Below are 25,122 nucleotides of genomic sequence, written 5' to 3'. Positions count from 1 at the left end.
ATTCTACTTAGAGGATTGCACTATTAGTGGTATCCTAAATGTACGCTGGGATACACCTGTGTACTATAAAAGACACTGAAAGTGTACCTTCAGTAGTTAAGTTACCCCAGTTTTTGATCTTTAAGGCAGAGGGGTTCTTTTCTGAAATAAAATTCTACATAAACCTTACCTTTGCATTCAAAAATATGCCTGTGTGTTTTCTTGATCAGTTTACAAAACAATTGGCATACATTCCTTTGCACTATAAGAAAGCCCAGCTATTATCACCTTGCCTCTCTAGTCAGTTGTAGATGGAACAAGATTTGGAATTTTCATGTGCTTGGTGGCTGTAACTGTAATGAATTACTGAGCATCTTTACTCCCTTACTTGAAATGATCTTGCTGCTCATATAGTGGAAAAGAGGGATTGGTGCTTTATGATGATTTCTTGTGTCAGAATATGGTAGATATAACCCTAACATGGCAGTTTAATTTTTTTTAATACACATACTTTTAAAGCTATTTGGAACAAGAATAGATTGATGAAAACACTATCAGCATTGCTACCTACTCCTACCAGCTTGAGAAAGTAATATGTTCAGAATACACAACATAGATGTTCAGAAACTTCCTTACACGATCCATGATTAATTCGAATTGTGGAAGAGAACTTTGTAACAACATGCTCAAAATGTAGAATAAGAGTCAAAATATGCATATCACAAATTACTCAGAGCTGGTTCAAAATATGCCTTGTAATTCCCAGGAGGAATTTAGAGCTATCTCCATGGAAAGCAGTACTTGGCTTGCATTCCAGTCTGAATCTGTCATATCCTCAAACAGTCATCCAAGAGATTGATCAAATCATCATAAATCCCCATTACAACAAGCGAACAAAAGATAGTGACATTGCTTTGATGCATCTGAAGTTCCACATCAATTACACAGGTAAGAACATTTTTCCTACAGTTGGGACTGCTTCAGTAAATCAAGACTACTTTTTATGATAAAAAGAATAATAAATTACACAGTGTTTGGAGTCCTCTGAAATCGACATATTCTGGGCTCACTATACCAACTTTGGAGAAGCTGCTTAATGACATCATAAAAGACTGAACCGTGGAAGCTAGAGCTTTAATTGATTGGTCATCTCTTTTCACAGATTATATTCAGCCCATTTGCTTTCCAGAAAAAGATAAACAATTTTTGCCAGGAACTAATTGTTCTATTGCTGGCTGGGGAAGAACCACCAATCAAGGTATGTCACTCCTTAAAAAAAAACACTAATTTTCAAAATCATTACTAGAACTGCCTATACTTTAAATGCTAGTATTAAGACTTGCTGTGTTGTGTTTGTATGTCTGTATGTTTTTATAGTAACTTATGACCAATTGTGGGTCCTTCTGTGGATACATCCACAGATCAAGACTACAGTGAAACAAAACTGATGATTAATCAAACTTGGGTAACCTCCCAAGTTTGCAGGAAAATTTGAAAATTAAAAACAAAACCAGAGAACTGTTGACTGTGCAAGCACAGAGAACTCTTCTCATCAGACACAAGAGAAGGAGGAGAAGTTTGAGAGGAGAAACTGGATGAGGAGGGAGATACTGCTGAGGTAGCAAAGCTGCAGGATTGGTGACTAGGGTTGAGTCTGCACTTAACTTTTTATCCTCCCCCAGCCCAAATAAACCCCTCCCCTCTGCACTGTATTTGATTTCCATTTTGATTTTGGTACTTTACATTTTCCCTCTGAAACATTCATGATTGATCCACGGTGACCATACCTTTCTCCCACAATATCCAGGAGCGGATATAAGTGGCTATATTTGAAAAGTGGGCTTTCAAATCCCCCAGTATAGGTGTAGATCTTCTGCATTTTGCTGGATTAACTTCCTGCCCCATGCTTCCAACACTGACATCACAAAGCAGTCTTCCCCGACTGGCCAGGGCATCAGTTCAAAGACTCCCTAGTTCCCTGTTGCAAGACTTCCCTCCCAAGAATTATTTTTGCCCTGTTTTAAAGTGACTGCACTCCAGAAGCCCACACTTCTCTCAGCAGAAATGTGCCTCATTCTCTGTGAAATTGCTGCTTCCTCCCCCCTCAGGAAGAGAGAGAAACAAGCAGCCTCGTTCTGCAGGTGACTCCTCTCCTGGCTTGCTCTGGTTCGGCAGTCAAAAGACAGAAATAAAGCACTCTCCTTTAATGCCAGCTGGATTTCACCTGATCCTCCCCTCGATCGTTCAGGGAAAAAAAAAGAAGAAGAAGAAGAAGAGGAGGAGGAGGATCTTATATGCTGCTTTTCCCTACCCGAAGGAGGCTCAAAGTAACTTACAGTTGCCTTCCCATTACTCTCCCCACAACAGACACCCTGTGGGGTGGGTGAGGCTGAGAGAGCCCTGATATCACTGTTCGGTCAGAACAGTTTTATCAGTGCCGTGGTGAGCCCAAGGTCACCCAGCTGGTTGCATGTGGGGAGCACAGAATCGAACCTGGCATGCCAGATTAGAAGTCCGCACTCCTAACCACTACACCAAACTGGCACTCAAACAAGTAGCTTCACGACAACTACTCCTCTCTGAACTTGCCCAATGAAGTGCAGAACACTTTCCATTTGAATTCGGGGGATAGGAAGGAGGAAGACCTGGGTTCAAATTAATCTGAATTCTGGAAGAATGACAATGGAAAAAAACAAAGTAAGTGCAGAACCAGCCTAGGAGAGTGGCCAACAGTGCCTCTTCTCATTCAAAGATAATGACCTGAAAATTACACTGTGTGTGGCTAAATATATATGCACTGTTTTAACTTTTTATTCCAAATAGAATAACTAGAATTTTTCTGCTGTTCAAGATTATATATATGCTCAAGATTATATATCTAAAGCTGAAAGGAAAGTGAAATTATAGAGCAGATGGTAAGACAGCTGGGAAAGTCATTGTTGCCACCATGCTGGAAAAATTTAGGGTAACCAATAGAGTAACTACCACCATGGACAGCAGGGTGACAAAATTGCAGGGTGAGTACGCAGGCAGTTGGGAAAGTCAGCACCACTAGTCAGCCAGCCAGGACAGTAACTGCCATAGGTACCACCAAACCCACCATGGATCCTATCACTATCAAGCCCACCAAGGCTCCCTGCCTCACTGCCACTGGGCCTGCCATGGCTCCCTGCCTCACCATTTCCAGGCTAGAGAGGAGCAGTGACAGCAATGAAGGAATTCAAGGAGCTGGGCCAGCAGGGAGCACCCTCATATTTACCAATGGATTGAAAATCCATTTTGATGTTCTGGAATTTTCCTCATTCTATCAAATTTATGATCTCTTGCTTCTGTACTGCATTCCTCATTCTCAATAAGTTGAATTCAAAGTTTTCAGTCTAGTGACAAATATCTACACAGAGAAAAACATGTAAGTTGTGGGGGAAACCTAGTCTGTGGCTGTTTTTAAGACATCAAAAGAGTGTTCATTGTTTTTGCTGCCTGTGTTTGTAACCTTCAGGAAATTGAAGATGTTTTTTATGGAATGTATCTCTTCAAGGATTATTTATTTTTCATCTGAAATTGTATGCAGGAATGCCTGCAGTGATTCTGACAGATTATGGTTTTGCTTGTGCAACCAAGATTAATGTGTAACTTGTAGGATATCTTTATTTGTAATGGGGACATGCAAACTGAGATGTCATTTTTCTGGCTTGCAGATTATCTTGGGCTTGGACCACATTTAATGTTTCATACCCATGAGCTATGGTTCAGTGACTGTTTAGATCTTCTTTGTTAAATTTGAATAATTTTTTGATTTTGAACAAAGAAAAAGAAGTGAACAAATGAGGATGCCACCATGACTATGCCTACTCAAACTTCAAAGCCAATGTCCTCATCACGTAGCTATAATATATTAAACATGGCTATCAAGACCCTATCACATTGAGGTCTCATTAGATTTGAATGTAATCCTCAAAATGATACAGCCAGAAATGATGTAAAAGAATTTTTCAAATGAACATTTCCATCTGTTTAGCCTAAGGAGAAGATGACTAAGAGGTGAAATGATAACCATCTTCAAGTTCTTGAAGGGCTGTCACATACAGGACTGAGCAGAGTTGATTTCTGTTGCCCCAGAGGGTTTGACCAGAACCAATGATATGAAACTAATTCAAATAATTTTTGTCTAAATATCCAGAAGTTCCTGACAGAATGATTCCTCTGTGGAACAGGCTCCCTTGGGAGGTGGTGGGTTCTCCTTCTTTGAAAGTTTTTAAAACAGAAGCTATATAGCCATCTGACAGAAAGGCTGATTCTGTGAATTAGGCAGATTGTAAGTGGCTGAGCAGAAGGGATTGTGTCAATACTTTGCTCTTGTGTCCTTTTTTGCATGCCCAGGGGAATAGTGATCACCACTTTGGGGTTGGGAGGTGAATATCCTCCAGGCCAGACTGACAAGGGATTCTGGTTTATTGGGGGGGGGGGCATCATCTAGACATGGAATTGGGGTCACTGTTTCCTGCATTCTGCAGGGGGTTTGACAAGATAACCCTGGTTGTCCTTTCCAACTTCATGACCATTTCCATACGGAGGTATAAAACGCACACCACCTCCTGCTTGCAAACATCATCATCATTTGATTTATTTCCTGCCACTCCCTGGGTAGGCTCGTGGTTGGTAACAGTTGTCTTTAAAATCCCAATTAAAACCCATTAAAAGAAATTAAAAATCATAACATGGTGGCAGCCAATCACAATCAAACATGCAGTAGGAAACCACACGTTTGCACAATCCTGACAGGAGACCCTCCCACATTATCCCGCTGCGTCATTATGACTTTTCCCTTCTCAACGAGGTGACAGAGAAGCCTAAAGCATGGACAACCCACACTTCTCCTCCCGCTCCTCAAGTTGTCAATCAAAGCAAGCCACAGCGGTTGTTTTGGAGATTCAAGCTTCCTTCTCCCTTAAGTCCAGATTTTTTTTTAAAATGCACTTCTACATTGCTATGGGAAAATGCCACAACAATATATATTTTGTTAATTGCACTTCCACAACAATAAAACATTTCCTTAGATCACTTTTCAGGATTCTTTGTAGAATAGTCTCTCTTTATGTTCAGGTAGGTTTCTGAGAGGCTGGCTATGGTATCTGGATCCCGATAATTGTGTTTATAATAATGATTTAAAACACAGAGCACAAATGCCTAGCTGATCAGGAGAGGGTTGCTTCATCCCACGCCCTCCTTCTTTACCTGTTCATACCCCACCACCAGAAAATAAAAACAGTAATGTGTTTTAGCTGCTCAATCCCAATATTACCATACACACTGAAGAGAACATTTGTTTGAACTGAGGGAATGTCACTTTGCGGTCCCATAGCAATATGGACCATGGCATTTTAAAAATCTTTTGATCAGGAAATGGAGAAGGGAGGGTGGGTGCGAGGGTGGGCAAAACACTACCAAGATTGTCACACATTTCACCCTTCAGACAGGCTTGCCTCTGTTTGTCCCCTGGTTTGCAGCATGACAATAAGAGGGACATCGGGATTTTGCGTTTTCCCTCATTGTAGGGCAAACTGGACAAAAACTCTCACCAGCCACTGGAGAACTCTGGGTTGCTGCCGACATCATGTGGAAGCAGCACTAAAACCTGTGAGTAATGAGAGGCTGACCAGAGGCAAATTCCTCATGGAGAAATGGTCCATGATTCTATGAATACGAAGGTGTCCTGCTGGGAGCATTGGATGAGATGTATATTTAGCATAGATAGGAACTTCTGGATGATTTTAAAAATATCTCCTCCAATGTCCTGATTGTCTCAACAGGGGACTTCCTGATTTTGAGCACCTTTCCTACCTGCTGGCCTCCAGAACAACAATTTGACAAAAAGAATGGCTGCAGACAACACTTAGAGCTCCTTTCTATACAAAGTTGTTTCTCTTCTGAATTAAAAACTATTTTATTCTTTAAGCAGCCTGGTATTTTGTTCCTTTGAATATTGAAACTCTGCCAACATTTCTTCTGCTATCAGAACTATCACTTCTCTCTAAAGACCTCCACTGATGAAAGGGAAGAGATAATGGTGTTATCCCTTTGCCTCTTCTCATTAGATGCAAGTCCTGTGAGTTTGAGAATCAACTTTCCCAGGACTGGAAATGACTGCTGCAAGGGGTGGGGAAAGGGAGGGAAAGACCTGCAGTCATTGGATGTGAATCTATACTTCTTGTATAAGTTAGTCTCTGGATTGAACCCATATGTTTGTCATTGACCCCTCTTCCACTGAAACTGTACTGTCATACTAATATGTTTGATGCAACTGTAACACATAGCTTGAATCTTAATATGAAGATAGCATTTATTTATTTTGCTTTATTTAATTTATACTCTGCCTTTTTCTCCAAGTAGAACCCATTTTATCCATTCTAGTCTTACAAAAACTCAATTAGCTAGCTTATTCTGAAGTGTGGGACTGGCCCAAGGTCACCCAGGTGGCAAAATGGGGTCATTCTAACCACCATACCACACTGAGCCTCAATGTCTTTCTGATTCTGTAGGTTGTCAGATTTTGAGATGTTTCATTGTTTGTCTTTACTACTACTTCTTTTGGGGAGTTGTAAAAATTATGTCATACATACCCAATCCATACACAAAAATGTGAAAAATCCATATATGCTTGACAACCAGGAAATAGAAAGTCCTTAGCAAATATAAGGTGAAGTTGAACAAGTAGCACTGACAGCCCCAATCACCTGCTTTTGCTCACTGAGAAAAATAACAAGTGCTGTAATGAGTTAGACCGTTCTTTAGAGATATGCAATCTTTTGAAATCTGGCTGGTTTATATTCTCATATTTTAACAGGTTCAGTTGCAAGTATTCTGCAGGAAGCTGAAGTCCCTCTTATAACACGTGAAAAATGCCAGCAACAGATGCCAGAATACAATATCACTGAAAATATGATGTGTGCTGGGTATGATAAAGGAGGAATTGATTCCTGTCAGGTAAATTGAAACAGGAAAGCAATCCTAAACAGGCTACCTCAGAATGCTACTCAGATCGTTTTAACTAGATCTTCATCCCAGGAAAATGTTCTTATTAAATTTGTAGATGATACTAAACTCGGAGCAAACTCAGCAAACTCAGCAGAAGACCGAATCAGAATACTGGATAATTTTGATAGGCTCGAGAACTGGGCTAAACTAAATAAAATTAAATTAAATAGGGACAAATGTAAAGTTCTGCATTTAGGTAGGAAATATCATTTATACCAATATAGGAGGGGGAAGACTTGTCTTGTCAGTAGTATGTGTGAAAAGGATCTAGGAGTCTTAGTAGACCAGATATTGAACATGAGTCAATAGTGTGACTTGGTGGCTAAAAAGGCATATGGGATTTTGCGCTCTATCAGGTCCAGTTCATGGGAGATGATGATACTGTTTTACTCTGCTCTGGTTCGGCCTCACTTGGAGTACTATGTTCAGTTTTGGGCTCCACAGTTGAAGAGAGATTTAGACAACTGGAGCGTGTCCAGAGGAGGGCAACAAAGATGGTGAGGGGTTTGGAGATCAAGACATATGAGGAAAGATTGGGGGAGCTTGGTCTGTTTAGCCTAGAGAGGAGACGACTGAGAGGGGATCTGATAACCATCTTCAAGTATTTTAAAAGGCTGCCATATAGAGGATGGAGCAGAATTTTTCTATCTTGCCCCAGAGGGACAGACCAGAACCAATGGGATTAAATGAATGCAAAAGACAGTCCATCAAAACATCCAGAAGAAGTTCCTGACAGTAAGAGTGGTTTCTTTGTGGAACAGGCTTCCACTGGTGGGTTCTCCAGCGGAGATTTTTAAACAGAGGCTGAATAACCATCTGATAGAGAGGCTGATTCTGTGAAGGTTCAAGGGGTGTCAGGTTACAGTGGATGAGCTAAAGGGTTGTGAGTGTCCTGCATAGTGCAGGGGGTTGGACTAGATGACCCAGGAGGTCTCTTCCAACTCTATTATTCTATTATTCTAAGCACTATATGTCTTTTCTGTAGTATAGTTAATGATAGTATGGCACATTGTGATATTTTCTGATCTTTAACTGTGGCATAAATATTTTATACTCTATCAGAGTCCAGTGGCACCTATAAGACCAACAAAGATTTATTCAAGGTGTGAGCTTTAGAGTGCAAGCACTCTTCCTCAGAGTTTGTTCTTAAAGGTTGTTCTTAAAGGTGCCACTGGACTCTGATTTTGTTTTGTTGTGCTGCTTCAGACCAGTACGGCTACCCACTTGAATCTAATTTTATACCCTAAAATAATCTTTTCCGGCAGTGGTGTCATCATTTTACCATTTGTTGCTGTTGTCCTTCATTAGCTTAACATCCTTGTTTTTTTTAGTTGTAGAGATTTTTAGATATTCTAGGAAACATCTAGATCCTACACCCTGAGGAAATAGGAAGCTACTACAGATACTGTTTACAGGGCATGGGCTTCTGTCATAACCAATGTGCCTTTAATGCTGTTTTTGCAGGCTAAGAAAAGCATTATGTTTTCCAGTGACATTTACAAAGCCCTTGTGACACAACCTTCATGCAAGCTCAAAAGAATTAGCCTAAAATAAGAACTCATGCAGAGGGTTGCATTAATATTGCACATAGCTGACAGGCCTCTCAGTGGATGCTTAAGACTACTGACAAATCTCATTTTAGCTCATCAAATATATTTCATATTCAAGAAAGAAAGATGGCATAGAAGAAGGTTTATGGGTTTTATTTCTGTTTTTATTTCCAGGGAGATTCTGGTGGGCCCTTGATGTGTCCAGAGAATGAAAAATGGTTGCTGGCTGGTGTGACTTCCTTTGGCTACCAGTGTGCTCTGCCTCATCGCCCTGGTGTGTATGTGAAAGTTTCACAATTTGTCGACTGGATGAAAAAGATCATTCATTAGCATTTTCAATGGTAAAATCACATCAAAGCAAGACATGAAGCTATCACATTTAAACAGGACGTGGCAAGCAATATGTCAGCTGTTTTCTTAGTTGGTAATCCTGTTGATCGGAGTGCCACCTCTGACTTGTCCAAAGGACCTCCGTTTCCTCCCATACATAGTTGTTTTCCAATTAAGATCTCTAGCAGCTGTTTGACTGGCACCTGGTCTTCTTCATTTGAGATGCCAGATAAAAACTATTTTGTTCATGCAACTTTGAGGAGGTCTTTTTTTCGGGGGGGGGGGGGTTATGCTTGGTGAATTTTTAAGAAAATATTTTAAATTAACTATTGTAAGGGATTGTATTTTATACACTATTGTAAATGTTTAAACTGGTTTTAATTCTGGATTACATTACATGTCATTAAATATACTAGTCTGCTTTGATCTTAAGAGACAACTTTCAGTCAATTTGGTTAAAAACTGTGAAGCTATCACAGCTTGGCTTTATGGAAGAACAGTTAGCCAACTTCCATCAAGATCAAGCTAAATCCATAATCAAACAGAGGGCCAAGAACATTAGTCGACAAAGGGATCTAGCCAATACACCAGAGTTTCTGTGTCTAGATAAGCTTGCTCCAGCCCCATATCTGTCAGACTTAGAACTTAACACCCATAGAAGGGACTTTGCCCAAGAGAGATGTTCAGCTCCACCCACAGCTGTGCTGGAGAGGTGTTACTTGCTCAGAGATGTTGTCCTTGTGCCAGCAGATGGATAGAGACAGATGAACATATGCTTTTGTTCTGCCCCATTTATGATGTCATCAGATGCAACTTTATCCAGCCAATTTTGAAGATGCTGCTTCAAAAGGAAAACAGGCAAATAACTTTGCACAGCTAAATTTTGCAATGCTGCCATGAAATTGTGTACTATGTATGTGGATCAGAATGTTTCTGTTTGATCTAAAGTCAAAAAGTATAAAGAGCCAATTGTTATTGGTATTTTAAAGTATATTTTAAATATTGATTTTAACACCTTAAAGTTCCTGTGATGTCAGACTTTTTAATCTTTTATATATTATTATTGTTTTCTCTCTTTTTGAGTTGCTTCAGTTTTTAATTAAGGGTATTTGAATTCTGGTTTGAATAACCGTAAAATAAAGATTGATTGATTGATTGGTAATGGGTAATGCATAGCTGTAAGTCCATGTTCAAGCACTGGAACATGAAATAGAATAGTTATAGATTATCATTAGAATAATCATTAAAATAGTTATTTTCTGCACTGCACACTGGAATACCCAGCTTCTCAAAAATTCAGTAATCATTTATCACGAACAATAATAATTTATTTTGCACTCTATCCATCGCCTCTCAAAAGTAGATAGTTTTGGAATATATCCAGGTGATGTGGGGGTGGAGGAGAGACTTCAGTAGGTATATTACCATATAGATCATCCTGTGTTATCAGTCAGATCCCTCCTCTCATTGAGGGGAAGTTTAAAGATAGAAAAAACATAAACAACCTTCCTCTAATATCATTTCAAATATCACAAGCAACATACTGTCTGCTGAAAAATAACACTAAAATGGATGTCAGCAAGAGATAAAGCTGTAGATGTAGTTTAGACATGTGGGAAAGAGTGGCTGACCTGCTAATGATCTGTTCCCCACCCTAGGAAGATGAATAATTTAGAAGAATGGGCATTCCAAAAATCATTTGTCTCTCCATGAATTAATTTCATGAACACTCAAGCCTTACTTCCCCTCACCAATTTACCCTAATTAAGCAGTACTTAATGCTAGTCACCAAATCTGTTATTGTTTCCCATCCAGTACTTACAAGGCCATGAAACACTACTTACACTTATAGTTCCCCTCAAGGAAATTTATCAGAAAACACATTGTCATTTTTCAGGGGCTAATATGTCAGACTGCCCAAGGAGTATTTTGTCCAATGAAATGGTGGCTCCATAGTAGTATGTGTGTGTATTCTTGGATTCCTCCACACACAAACACACTTACATATGGAGCATGGTACAGAGAAAGCACAACTAAGCACTAAGCACAACTTGTTTTATTGCTTGTTAAAATCTGAGTTGAAGTATATTTTTATTAATTTTATATTATTCCATTCTTTAAAAAAAATATTTTTTCATTTTGTTTATATACTTAGTGTTCCCTCACTGTCTTTGTTTCTTCGTTTCCTGACTGGGATTTTTATCATGGTCCCTTATGAAGAGTTTTCCATCAGGGACTCATACCTGGTGTCTGGTGTCTTCAGAGATCCAGAAAAGTGTATCTGAGTTCCCCATGCCTTTTTAGATTAAGGGCTCAGTATGGTTGGTTAACAACTATTAGAGATAGCAGAATGATCAGGGGGCTAAGCATCCATAGGGCCCTATCCAGCTGAATAGAAGATTAAGGTGTTTGGCAATGTGTGCAAAGAAAAGGGAACATCTGCTAATTAAAACAAATTAAATCAATTTAAATGTGAAATAATTAAAAACTAAGGTGCCCAAAAAAGCTGATTTCTTGAAAAACAAAAGCTGAATAATTCAACCTAAATGTTAATTCAGGGTGTAGAGGAACAATTCTGATTACAATTACATCTGCTTGCACTTGTAAGTATTGTAAGAAGTATTTTTAAATCCTTTTTATTGCAGCAGTACACATAGGGAATATTAATGTTTCTTATTATTTTATCATAATTATTTGGTCATAATGGCAGCCCATTTACAACTCTGGTAAATGGGAGTGGTTTTTTTCACTAAAGAACCATATTTTAATGTGTTAGAAATCAATTACTAGCCCTAATAGACAATAAGAACCATAAACATCATAGTGACATAAAAAGAATTGCCTGGCTTTAGATTTTGGGGGGAAAGAGAACTTGGGACTAATGGAGGAGGAGGCTTTTCAAACTTTAACAAAGACTAAAGAATGAAACATTTACAGGTTTGTACACCCTTAACTGCAGATGACTTTCAAGCACCATTACTGATGTGGATGAAAGCTATAACACTGAGATGATTTGACGCCATATAAATAACCATACAATCAATATTTTATCAAACTTTTATGCAAAGATAAATTACTTTCTTACACTGTAAATTTATACTAACTGAATTTACAGTACATCAATTAAAGTACAATGTATGAGAAACCAACAAGGGGAAAAAGTTAAATTTAAACTAGAGACACTTGTTTTAGAACTGACATATACAGTAGACATTTCCCCATATATATTCCAAATGCTCAGTCCGTCTCCTTGCTATCTGTAGCAGAGTCATTTTCCTTAGCAAAATAAATGCATTATTTTTTTTCCTTTTAAAGTGGCACATCTTGCTGCTGAATTAAAAATAAAACATTGCATATATATATATAAAAAAAAGATTTGAACAGTTGCCTCAAGAGGGAGCTTCCAGTTCATGTTGCTGATCCTTTGCAATTTCAAGCCATTCCAAGCTAATATCTGACATGACAATATAAGAGATCCTGCATGTTAAAAAAATGTTATTCCGCCTCATTTTTGAGTCATATCTCTATACCTCCATGCTACTATCTTTCCTGGGGTTCTTTGATATCCACAGTGTAGACTGGTCCGGGCTAGTTTTTGTTCTTCCTTTACTGAAAAATTAAAAACACATGTGCATGTTTATAGATCTACAGGATGTATAGTCCTCTCTACCATTTAGCTAAGGATTCAATAGAAGATCGATGACATAGTAGAATGAGTCATTCTAAACAGATGCAGAATTTCTTCTATTACTGGATATGCCTTACTTGGCCACCTGTAAAAAACATTATGCATGCAGCTGCAAACTGAGTCTATCTATGGATTTCTGATGGTAGATGCCCATTCCTGGACTTGCTAGATACACTCTCTTTCCATGAGTATGAGAGCATTTATGTTGGTACAAGGGAGGAAAATGCTTTCTGCCAAACACCCTCCCCTTTTCCCATCATGGAATGTCAAGGTACATCCATCATTTCTGGGAGTTTTCTGACACTCACATTAGCTTTCTCCCCACTGACTGAAAGGAGACAGAGGAAGAAGGAACAGAGAGAAAGATTCATTCCGCAAAAGTGCCACTCACTTTTTTTTGATGCAAAAACCATGTTTCACACGTTGACTTTTTGACACCAAGAGTATTTTAGACTTACCTGTCAAATTGCAAGAGGTTTTTTCCCCATTAATATCCTAATACAAAGCTGATGGTAAATGCTTCAATTCCCCCCCCCCATTATCTACTAATTACTACTGCATTTGCATCAGACTTAAAGTCACTGCACATTATAATTAATAAAGTGGTGTTGATCCCTCAGTCCATTGTTAATATGCAGTGCTTGGAAACCAACTTTGCACATAATCTCTGTTACCATAGGTTTCCTTTATTCTTTTCCAGCACTGCCATGGCAACTGCTTTTCCATTACTTCACTCCAGGACACTGCTGCACCAGTCATGGAAGACCTCTCATTCAATTGTTACCCATCCTAGATCAGACAAGACAATTGGGTGTAAGGACCCACACAAGTTATACCACCCGATTGGTGTCAGCTTTTTAAACATTATGTTAGCACTGTGGGATGAAGCCAAGGAGTGGGGGCTACTGTACCATGGCTGTAACAATGTATATGCTGTGGGAATCTATACTATAAAGAGCATCCATATGTAATATAGCTAATCATATTTTATAAGCTGAATGAGACTAATATCAGATTAGGAGTTTGTGCAACTTCTCTGGGGAAAGCATTGAATTGTTTGAGGGAATTGTAGTTCCAACTTTGAAATACAATTATACAAACTGAGAAATATACCAAGTTAGAATCTAAACTTTCTGCAAGGCATTCAGATGATAATGGAGATGTGTCATTGAGGCAGTTTCTCCTTGCTTTCCTGGAAGAAAGGAAAGGGAAAGTAGCTAAGCATGAATGAGGTGTTGGTTGCCATGAAGCACAGGGAAAAATGCTGGGCATTATTGCTACCTTTATGGGAGGACAACACAGAATTTTCCATGTCTTACTTTGACTTTTAATATTACACAGGGTATCAACATAAGTTATTGTATCTATAGGAGCAAGAATAGCATGGCTGTGAACCCTTCCCTCAAGATGGATGCATTGCTTGACACAGAGGGTTGGATGATACAGATCTGTAATGCTAAGTAGCACCTTCTTCTGGCACAAGGTGTCTTCTTCTGACACAAGAATTTAAACTGTGTCAGGGGAAGACACTTTATGCTAGAGCAGTGTACTACCATTAAGAGAACAAATCCCTTGGAACCATCCCAGGATACTGTGTCAACATTATCTTTCACACAGTTTTATTCAGACTTTCCTGTGACAACAGCCAATTTCAAGTGGATGTGTTGGTCTGAAGTAGTGCAACAAAATTTGAGTCCAATGGCACCTTTAAGACCAACAAAGGATTATTCAAGGTGTGAGCTTTCATGTGCATGCTCATTTCCTCAGATAGTATGTTGTCTCCACATCCAACCTCCACATCATTGGGTGCAATTGACAGAGGCAAGGATGCAGGAGGAAATAAATTAGTCTGGTCAAGTATAGTGCTGCCAGTTTTAGAAGGAGCTTTATGTTGTGAGTTGCACCGACTTTATAGGGATGGGAACAAACTATCTCATGAACTGAAGTTTGTCACAATTCAACTAGTATGAACTTTCCATCAACTTTCAAGGGGATTTTGGTTGTTTATGAATGGATACATTTCCAGACAGTCTTTGTTCAATCAAAATGTTTACCAAACTTTGAAGCAAAAGGGGAGAGACTGTAGAGGCACAGAAGGTCAGATTCCCAGTATGCTTGGTGTGTGTAGTTTGCAGGGGGTCCATTTTATACACTTTTGAACCTGCACTTGACTTTCCCCAAAAAAACTCTCCTTCCTGGGAGCATCTTCATTGGGGAATCATAACTTGGACACTCTAAATATGCCCTGCACATATCCTGGAGGGACTGTATAGGAGCATCATGGGGAGTTTGATGTCTCTAATTTGCATACAATCCTGAACCTGCACCTGTCATTTCCCCAGAAAGGACATTCCTGTGGGCACCATCTTTGGAATCCATAACTCAGACTCCATACGAATCCCCATCAAACTTGGGGAGCAGGTAGGGGAAAACAAGCCAAAGATTTAGTGACTCTAGCATGCTGGGGGGATTCTACTGCATCACAAATCTTACAAACTGAACTGATTCATTTGGCACCTAAATGTTTATAGTGATTCAAGGCTCACAAACAAGGTAAACCATGAATGGCAAATCAAAACAATCTGCATTTTCTCAGTTTGTGCCCATCCCTAAACACCTTGCTCCATCTTGACTGCTCCTACTTGTACATGACTGAGACTAAATGCTTCATACAACAACCACAATATTCTGACAAGTGAGCATAACATGGAGGAGTAGATTGTGTTAATGCAACCTTGGAAAACAGTCATAGATCATGGCTCCATAGTCAGTACTTTTTTTCAAAGGAAAGGTGTGGAAGTAGAATAGAAAAGATGATAAATTCACCTTTAAATTTGGGAGCCACTAAACCGACATACATTTAGCACAGTGCTTTTTCCACATGAAGAAGAAGAGTTGGTTCTTATACGCCGCTTTTCCCTACCCGAAGGTGTCTCAAAGCAGCTTACAGTCGCCTTCCCTTTCCTCTCCGCACAACAGACACCCTGTGAGGTGGGTGAGGCTGAGAGAGCCCTGATATCACTGCTCAGCAGTATGGGAATGTAACATTTGTATGGGACATGTATGTGACAGTATGTATGGGAAGGTAACATTTTTTAATCCATTCTATCAGGATGCTGTTTTTGCAGTAAATCTCCAGGAGGAGAAAGATTTTTGTTGGATACATACATCATTAAATACTGAGATATGTAGATCCATTCTAACTACTGGGGTGCATCATTAAAGGCGCCTTTCATTTTTCTAATATATAACACTGGGACAAAGTTAATTTTGCAATGAAAATGTGAATGGCTTTGTATTGTATATAGAATGGCCTTGAACATGAAATAGCTTGCAAATGGAAGTATGAATTTCACAGTGCATGAGCCCAAGATCCACCCTTGGCCATATATAATATTTACCTTTTATGCAGCATCTGGAAACAGCATGTCCCAAAAGCCACTAATATCAACAAGAGCAGTGGTATAGTTGGTATAACAACATAAATTAGATTTGGAATTAAACCTACAAGAAAAAGAATCTTATTAATGCCTTTTATTTGAGGTTATAGCATTGCATTTCTATCTGACTAAACTATATGGAATGTCTATTTTGTTGCACTTGATATTTACAACCAAGCACAGTCAGAGAAAGAGCTCTAGAGCCAGTTCACACTCCGAATTATGTGCGCCAGTCCAGGAATGTTTGTGTCATGCTTGCTAGGCTTTAGGATGCCAGAGGATATTATCTTTAACACTTTTTGTTCTATTTAATATTTTGGAAACAGCCTCCTGGGTGGAGACTGTCCAGGGCCCTGTCCATCCTGTGCACCTTCTGACCAGCCACCCTCAGGCCCACCCTCCACAAACCCAGCAAAGCCCATGGCCACCATTTGGCTACTGGACATCGCCGGGGATGGAGGTCACTGTCAGGGGCCCCGGTTCAGGGGAGGGTGGCTGAGGGGCCTGCCTGCCACCACCTGGTCAGCCTTAGAAGAAGAAGAAGAAGAAGAAGAAGAAGAAGAAGAAGAAGAAGAAGAAGAAGAAGAAGAAGAAGAAGTTGGTTCTTATATGCGAGTTTTCTGTACCTGAAGGAGTCCTAAAGCAGCTTACAATCACCTTCGCTTTCCTCTCCCCACAACAGGCACCCTGTGAGGGAGGGGAGGCTGAGAGAGCCCTGATATTACTAAGGAAGAAGAGTTTGTTCTTAAATGGCCCTTTTCACTACCTGGAGTCTCAAAGTGGCTTACAGTTGCCTTCCCTTTCCTCTCCCCACAACAGACACCCTTTGAGAGAGTGGAGGCTGAGAGAACCCTGATATTACTGCTCAATCTGAACAGCTTTATCGGTGCTGTGGCATGCTCAAGGTTGCATGTGGGGGAGCATGGAATCAAACCTGGTTTACCAGATTAGAAGTCCATGCTCCTAGACACTACACCAAGCTGCACCTGGCCTTCTGTGCTCAGTGGTGTGGGGGAGGTGAGGTGTCTGCCTGCCATGCTAGAGAGGCTTGCCTTCCACAACGCCTTCTGAAGCCAGAGTTTGAGAGGCTTGAGAGGATTTCTGTGCACTGGGGTGGTCTGCACCTCATGGAGCCGGCCTCTCCACCCGCACACCGCCTCCCCCCCAAACCACCCACTATCACGCTAGCTCCCGATGTATTGACAGCTGCAGCGGGCTTTTTGACTAGTAGTGTTTAAAATTTTCAAATAATCATAGAATTGGAAGAGGTCATACAGGCCATCTAGTCCAACACTTTGCTTAATGCAGTATCAGCCTAAAGCATCCATAAATATTCTTAGAACAGCAGACAAAAACCTTAAATTTAAAACTTGCCTGCATCTAATTCATGTGGCCTGGAGAAAAGACTGCCCTGTCCCTTTAACAGATATTTAAAGGGAGGTTATGTCCTAGGTGATGTTATTTATCTCCATGCCATGAAAAGTCTTAACCACTCATTTCTACTTATTAAACCTTTATTAAAGAGATAAAATATATTCCAAGCTATTTTAAATCAATTTTATTCACTTTGGTTGGGTGTATCTGTCTCTCATTTGTCTTATAAAGGTATCATTATCATTAGATAAAATCTATTTCCATACTCCAGTTGGCAACCATAATCAAGGCAGATGTCAAGGACATCTTCAGCAACTATATTAATTTGTAAAGTCTTCTCTGAAAGTCTGAGAAACATGTTTTTAACTATTCTGTCATGAATGTTCTGTGGTTAAGTACTACATGTTTCAGTGGAATTTCATCAAGTCTATTCAAAAGTCTGATTTTATTCACTTGAGTTTACTTTCAGGACAGTGTACTTAGGATTGAGGCCATACTTACGTTATGGCCTCAAAATGGAACAGATAGGATGCCATGCCACTTTTCTAGGCAGAACTAAAACCACCTGGTCCTTTTTTGACAGACATCACACATCACTCTATCTAGAGCTGGATCCAGGACCACAGGAACTGCACAGCTTTTTCTTCTTCCAAAAACTGAGTCCCCACTAAAGTGATTCCCGGGTGCCTGACCTTTCCAGTGGTCCCACAAAGAACTGAGTGATGGAAATAGGCTCTACAGGGATTGCACATCTTTATACAACAAAATTAATTGGAAACTTATTTGAAAGTCTGTCATGCCCAATACTAGATCATGCTTATTAATGTTTTTGACTTTATGTATAGTATTTTGTGTTGGCAATAGATGAGAACTGACTGTGATGAGTTCAAACTGTGAATATTTGATTAAAGAGTTTTATACAGCAGATAATAAATTTGAATCTGGACTCAAGTGAAATGAAACTCTTGTTTAGTTGTTTGTTTGTTTATATACCACCCTCCCCTGTGGCTCTCCCTTCTCATGCTACTATTTTCACCTGTTTATTATGCCCCAGAGAATGAGGCATGATCTGACAGACTACTGGTACGAATTTCAGCTCAGCTAAAAATCCCCTGGAGGTGTTGTGGGTGGTGAGTCAGTGTCTTGTTCTCAGCCTCATACCTTCATTTGCAATGTGGAAATTGTGTAAGGATTACTATCACAATATACTTTTAACATCAAAAGCACCATAGAAATACTACAGATTATTATATGAGTGTTAAAAATGTGGCATGATGAAAACTGCGTGTTCAGTTGTGAATCTTGGGCAGAGTATAGTTTCATTTTTGTGGAAGAAATTTTTCCTCCTGGATTGAGAATGATCCCAACTGAAGACTAACAAATCTTTGGTACATCTCAATTCTTTGGGGCAAATATTTGGGGCTTCTCCAAAGTACTTCAGCAAACTGTTCTTCAGCCCACGAACTACCTGCCAAAATCTTTGATTGGAAAAATATTGATTCTAAAATTTCTTTCTGAATAAAACATTCAGTAACATCATGTCCATTAACTATGACAAGATCCATTCACTTAAAAGATGGTGTAGAGAATCAAGACTGGACATGTAAATCTAACTGTAGATTCTTTGCTTCTGGGAATAATAGAGGAAGAGAAAATATTTACTTGGGAGAGGAGTCTGATGTAATAGATAGAAATACGTGCTTTACAGAATGGATAGAAATATGTGCCTCTAACATGTCCCTTTACAAATCTATTTTCCTTCCCTTCCAAAGCTATTTGCAGAAACATCTTGATATTTTGTCCTGGAGCTTAGTTTCATTTTTAGCTCTGGGAGCATAGCCAGTTTACTCTACCTTTAATGAATGGCAATTGCACATCTGCACGGTCTGTCTTATGCAAAAACATTACTCTAATATTAGAATCATATGTGCATCAATTACCAGTTTCAGTAACAACCACAGGAAAATTATCTTCTGGGTTGCTTGAATCATGAGACTTCCCTGCTGGCACTGTTGTCTGGGCTTCTGAAAAAGAAATTAAATATTACAACGATGGCAATGAAATGTATTTGTGTTGCAGCATCTGGTCACATTATTGCACTTTGAAAAGACACTGCCGACATCACAACTCATCAGCTTCAAAAATCCAATCAAGGGTGGGTGATACGGTTGTCTACAGGGCTATATCATACCATTGGGATCACATCTGGAATAGGAGTTACAACCAACAATATTTCAAATGATATCTATCTGCTTATAAAACATATGTTGCAAATATTACTCTCTATATGGTTCATTGTTCCTCTGTTCGACTGCCATTCTGTTTTTTTAATTTACAAGATAGTTTAGATTTTGTAAACGACAAATGAGATTATATTACTTCACCACTGCAATTCAATCCAAATGTTTCTTACCGTAATCTGGATCTGCTCTATCTCCTAATTCTTTTTCAAGGATGTCATCTGTTGAATCAGTGGGTCAACAATGAAAAACAAAAACAGATTGTTTACATTGTTTGACACATGTTACCATACATTGAACAATACACACTGTTCATTTTTTAAAAACCCTGTTACATATATTTTAATCTAAACCTCCTCTTTCAACAGACCAAAAGGAAGTGAACTGTCCTGCCCCGGAGATACTGTGTTGTGCTTTGGGGGGGGGGGGGGGACATATGAAGCTAGTTACCTTGTACTATTGCACTAGATTTTGTGCAACCAGTTTCTGGGAACTATAATGAAGAATAAGAAGAAGAGGAGGAGGAGGAGGAGGAGGCGGAGGAGGGGGAGGGGGAGGGGGAGGGGGAGGGGCAGGGGAGGAGAAGTTGAGTCTTATATGCTGCTTTTCTCTATCCAAAGTAGGCTCAAAGCAGCTTACAGTCGCCTTCCCATTCCTCTCCCCACAACAGACACCCTGTGGGGTGGGTGAGGCTGAGAGAGCCCTGACATCACTGCTCAGTCAGAACAGCTTTATCAGAGCCATGGTGAGCCCAAGGTCACCCACCAGTGTGGAGGAGTGCGGAATCAAACCTGGCTCACCAGATTAGAAGTCTGCACTCCTAACCACTACACCAAGCTGGCTCTCTATACAGGAACTATAATATACAGGAACAAAAGTCTTAGATGTTAAGATTCATAGAATCATAGAATCATAGAGTTGGAAGGGGCCATACAGGCCATCTAGTCCAACCCCATGCTCAACGCAGGATCAGCCCTAAGCATTCTAAAGCATCCAAGAAAAGTGTGCATCCAACCTTTGCTTGAAGACTGCCAGTGAGGGGGAGTTCACCACCTCCTTAGGCAGCCTATTCCACTGCTGAACTACTCTGACTGTGAAAATATTTTTCCTGATATCTAGCCTATATCGTTGTACTTGTAGTTTAAGATCCATTCAGGCTTTCTCAGCCGGGGTTTTGTAGAACCCTAGGATTTCTTGATAGTCCCAGAAAGGTTTCTCTGATTGGGTGGGAGTTAATTAATTGTGTATGTGTGTGTGCGTGCGTGCGTGCGTGTGTGTGTGTATGTTTGTATGTATGTATGTCATATGACCATATATGGCTGGTGACCTGCCCCCCAAAATGGCCAATGTTGGGCTGATAGTGATTGGCTGTAATAACTGGAGTCCAGATAAGTAAGTACTCTCATTTTAACTTAACAGCATTGGGGGGGATGGGTGACAGAGCAGCATATGCCTGCCCCAGTCCAGTGGGATAGACTAATGGGTTGTTTCTGGCATTTGGGGGGTGGGGAACAATGGAGCATGATGTCACATCCACTGAGATTGTCTGGGAGGTGTCACTTTTGCTGATATGTCACTTCTAGGGACCTGTCAGGGAGGTGTGGTCTGCTAACATAATTTCAGTGATTTCTGGAAGCCTAAAGAATATTTCAGGAGGTTCTCCATGGTAAAAATGTTGAGAACGGCTGTACTAGGACTTGCTCAAGCAGAACTATAATATAACTAATGAATCCTATTGTAACAGTAAATACGTACATATTGATGCATATTTGCCTGAATCTTCTTTGTTTTTAATGTTTAAATTTAAGCTTCAATTTACAACCAAACGTTATCTTGGAAAGTTAAGTGAAAATGATATGGGCAGACTGGCTTTGGCACTGCTTACCTGGAGCATACTTGCAGATAAAATTGTGCTTCATGTTGCATCTGTCATCATTCCATTGGTATAGATAGGGCCCTCCCAAGCCAGGATTAGCAGTTGGCTGATGATACATCACAACACATGCTTCACTCCCACAGGAAGGTTCATCTGTATACCAATTTCTGGCATAATGCACAAAAAACAGCAAAAATTACTCTGGGAAGCTGGGTTGTTTCCTAGCAATCTTTCCTCTTCTCTTGAACTCAGGCACTACTGCACCCAGAATAATTGTATACTTAATAATAATAAGCTATAAAGTGGCATAAATGTTTGGGGTTACATTTGGTCATAGATTACTTCTTCCCTCTGAACTTCAATATAATTCTCCCCAAATAAGAACAATGTTACCTTCCTAAGGGTAAACAGCTCCATCTGCCATATCAGAGAAGAACGGCAAATAAAGCTTATAGAAAAATGGAAACACTTTTAGCTTTCAACCAGAACTATACTAATCTTACCCTTCCATATTCTCTTTTCGATACTCTGAGCATAGTTATTATTGGAAAGCGAATTTCAAGGTTGATCATTTTTTGTTACTGTTTGCTGTGTGCTTGCTTGTTGCACAATTCCTGTATTCACATACAGACCCAAAAAGTCATATAAGAATTGTCCACAAGGGACCTGTCAAGGAATGCCTTGCTTAATGGACCTGGAAAGTAAAAGCTCAAGGATATATGAAAGAGACTGCCTTCACATTTATTTCTATTATTTATAAATGTGAAGGTTTTGCATAACCCTGGTATTTCTTAGAGGTCTCCCATCTGAATATTAGTAAAGTCTGAGTCCTTCTAACTTTCTGAAATATGATGAGGTCATTCTAGCCTGGGCAATCTGTGTTGCAGCCTTCACAGTTATTATCCAGAGTTCCTGTCTAGAAAAATGACAAAGTGATGGAACACTCTTCCAAGGTTTGGATCTAACAAATGTAAACTCTTGAAGTATGCTCCAAATATTCCCATAATTTTTGTGTCAATCTCAATTACATCTGGCAGGCCTACTAAACCAGAAGAGATACAGGGTAGCTCTAGGAATTACTGTAAAATGTCTGTTGTTTCTTAAAATTGCCCATCATCACTTTCATGTCTTCCCTGGAAGTGACACAGTAATGCACACAATGACATGACCTTTATTCCCCTGAATAGGCAGTCCTGATCTCAATATCACTGCATTATAGTTGGATTAAAGTTGAATATGAATGAAGGGAAAAGAGGCAGGAACCTTAAGGATACAAGAAAGATTTGGAGGGATGAAAAGATCCCAAGGGTCAGTGAGTAGGAGGAAACCATGCCCAAGGAAGGAAACATGAAGGAAAACCAACAGGACAGTAACATATGGAAGGATAATACTAATTCAACTAAACCTTTGGCTAAATGTATGTGTGTACATACATACACACACCATGTGGTGATGTATATATACATACATCATATGGTGAGACACAGGGACCATCTTGCAGTCAGGCTACCTTATCTAACTATTGTAATCCAGTGCTCTTTACCTATATTTTATCCAAATTCTTTAAATAAAGTCACATAAACATTATACCTGAAGAGTGAAGTGCTTCCATCTGCCCATTTGTAAAGATCAGGGCAGGCATTTGATGTAGCTTGGCCTTCTCCACTTCTCCACAAGCCAATCCAGAAATCACCATCAGAAATCCCGTGGCCTGACTTCGTTAGGTTCTGCAACATATTTTCTATTAGTGTCTGTTCTGTTTCACTTTGTAGACTTAGGAGTACACCACCATCAATTTCACAGGCATGGCGGGCCTCTTGGAAACCCACACGTCTGGACACATCATGGAAATAGGCTATCTTGTAACAGGGATGTGTTGAATCGCCGTAGCACACCTTCTGGCCTACAAACAAACATATTTCATAGTTAGATTAGATAATCACATATGTATCTGTTTTATATTGGATACATAGTTTGCTTCAGAAACTTACATCCATGGTAACAAGATGTACATGGTATCAGGCTGACCTTCAACTTTATTTCCACTGCTGCAATCATCTGGGAATTAAATTGGTGTTATTCTGAGTGGGCAGGTACTTGTGAGTTTCCTGTATTGTGGGGTTGAACTAGATGACCCTGGAAGTCCCTTCCAACTCTATGATGCTATGATGAAAACCTTGTGTTCTTAGCAGTGATTCTACGGGGCAACCAACAAATAAATGCCTCTGCCTTAAAGAGTATATATTATTTAAATGTAATATATAATATATGACTAAATCCAAGAACACTCAAGTTGTTCAAGGAAAACAAGAAATGTGTGGCTAATTCAAATGTTAATCCCAAGCCACTCTTTTAATAACAAGATTATTCTTTATTTTTTCTTGTTTCCCATGAATTTGTTTTTCTTGTTTCCCATGAAAATATGCTAGATCAGAGAGGTTTAGATCCTCCTCATTGTGTGTGAAATGTCAGAAAGTACCATATCGGGGGCATGAAATAATAGTTGGAACGTAGGCATGGTTATTAACAAGACAAAGCTTTGTTCCAAGTCTGAAATGAGGGGGGGGGGGGAATGTCCTGCCACCATATTAAGTTAATGAACAAGTAGTAAAACTCTTCAAAGGACTGTTGCAAACCACAATTTTTTTGCCTTGTCCCATCTTTTTCTTCATCTTCGGGGTTAGTTATGGAAGCATTACAGAAGCAGGTGTGATTTAGTACCTATTACCAAAACATGGTTCTGGAAGATAACTACCCCCAAAAAAAAAAAGAAAAATCCTGTGACCTCTGTCCAAATGGAATTGTGAGATCTGGGAATTAGATCAACATTTCAAAAGTCTGTGAATAACATTAGAAATAGCAAATGAAGTTTGAAAAGGAACAAGAAACTAAAAACGTAGTAAACCAATCTACAAATTAGGAGTTTTTCTCTTCTTCTGTAGTCTATTAGTATAAGGCAGGTATTTTCTTACATTAGATAAATATGTTTCTACTAACCTAATCCTGAATCCCAGTAGGCTTGTGCTATAGTGCAAGGGCTCTAAGGTGCTGATTGCTGAGGTTCAGCCTTGGAATCTAAAGGAAAGCTGTGTGTATATAGTTTACAGCAATATGCAAATATATGGCAATATGCTAATTTATGGTAATATGCTAATCCTGTAAAGCAGAGCTTTTGATGGAAATGTTCAAGAGTTACTATTAAAGTTATGCATAACCACACTCCCTATTATGCAGTTGGCTCTACCTCCTCCAACAGCAATTTTTTAGTTGGCCCTGCTTCCTGTGGCAACCATTTTGGCATTTGTGCCCAGAATCTTGTATCAGAATTTCAAAGGTAATAAAAGATTTGAACATTCCATATACTCTAGAAGGAGGTTTCGCAGTCTTCGACAGGCCATTTTGGGGAAAGCACACCAATATCCCCCAGACCTTGTGTGGAGCCCAGGGAAGCTTGTCAAGCATGGAGCTGATGCTCTGCTTTGCAAGTGCCATCAGTCTGAAAATAGGTACAGGCAATTCATCCAAACTTCTCCTGAAGCAAGAGAAATACAACAAATGCTCCTAGATCCCATGCTGAATCCAAGGGAGCTCGACTAATCAACCATATACC

General features: G+C 39.6%; 2 protein-coding genes across 13 annotated transcripts in view; one reads left to right on the top strand and one right to left on the bottom strand.

The window, feature by feature from the left end:
- The window catches only part of TMPRSS15 (transmembrane serine protease 15), a 93,128-nt gene extending 74,788 nt beyond the window's left edge, over nt 1-18,340 (top strand). For 4 of the 5 annotated variants that reach the window (XM_077342424.1, XM_077342426.1, XM_077342427.1 and 1 more), the window contains 4 exons: nt 746-927; nt 1,142-1,237; nt 6,824-6,963; nt 8,739-9,993. In XM_077342424.1, coding sequence (XP_077198539.1) covers nt 746-927; nt 1,142-1,237; nt 6,824-6,963; nt 8,739-8,894 — 574 coding nt within the window. In that variant the 3' untranslated portion in view covers nt 8,895-9,993. Of the gene's footprint in view, nt 1-745; nt 928-1,141; nt 1,238-6,823; nt 6,964-8,738; nt 9,994-17,979 lie in introns of those variants that run through there. The other variant, XM_077342425.1, reaches the window with a different exon arrangement.
- CHODL (chondrolectin) overlaps nt 11,938-25,122 on the bottom strand; it is a 36,163-nt gene continuing 22,978 nt past the window's right edge. For 2 of the 8 annotated variants that reach the window (XM_077342430.1, XM_077342433.1), the window contains exons 2-7: nt 23,103-23,415; nt 21,522-21,679; nt 19,810-19,857; nt 19,337-19,420; nt 15,984-16,086; nt 11,938-12,503 (exon numbers count right to left, since the gene is read on the bottom strand). In XM_077342430.1, coding sequence (XP_077198545.1) covers nt 12,419-12,503; nt 15,984-16,086; nt 19,337-19,420; nt 19,810-19,857; nt 21,522-21,679; nt 23,103-23,415 — 791 coding nt within the window. In that variant the 3' untranslated portion in view covers nt 11,938-12,418. Of the gene's footprint in view, nt 12,504-13,695; nt 13,775-15,983; nt 16,087-19,336; nt 19,421-19,809; nt 19,858-21,521; nt 21,680-23,102; nt 23,416-25,122 lie in introns of all 8 variants that reach the window. The other 6 variants (XM_077342431.1, XM_077342437.1, XM_077342432.1 and 3 more) reach the window with 6 other exon arrangements.

This window comes from Paroedura picta, chromosome 6 (assembly GCF_049243985.1).
Source record: "Paroedura picta isolate Pp20150507F chromosome 6, Ppicta_v3.0, whole genome shotgun sequence".
In the NCBI taxonomy this organism is placed as follows: domain Eukaryota; kingdom Metazoa; phylum Chordata; class Lepidosauria; order Squamata; family Gekkonidae; genus Paroedura; species Paroedura picta.
Note: the sequence above shows the minus strand (reverse complement) of the source record. Positions and strands in the feature narration are given on the sequence as shown.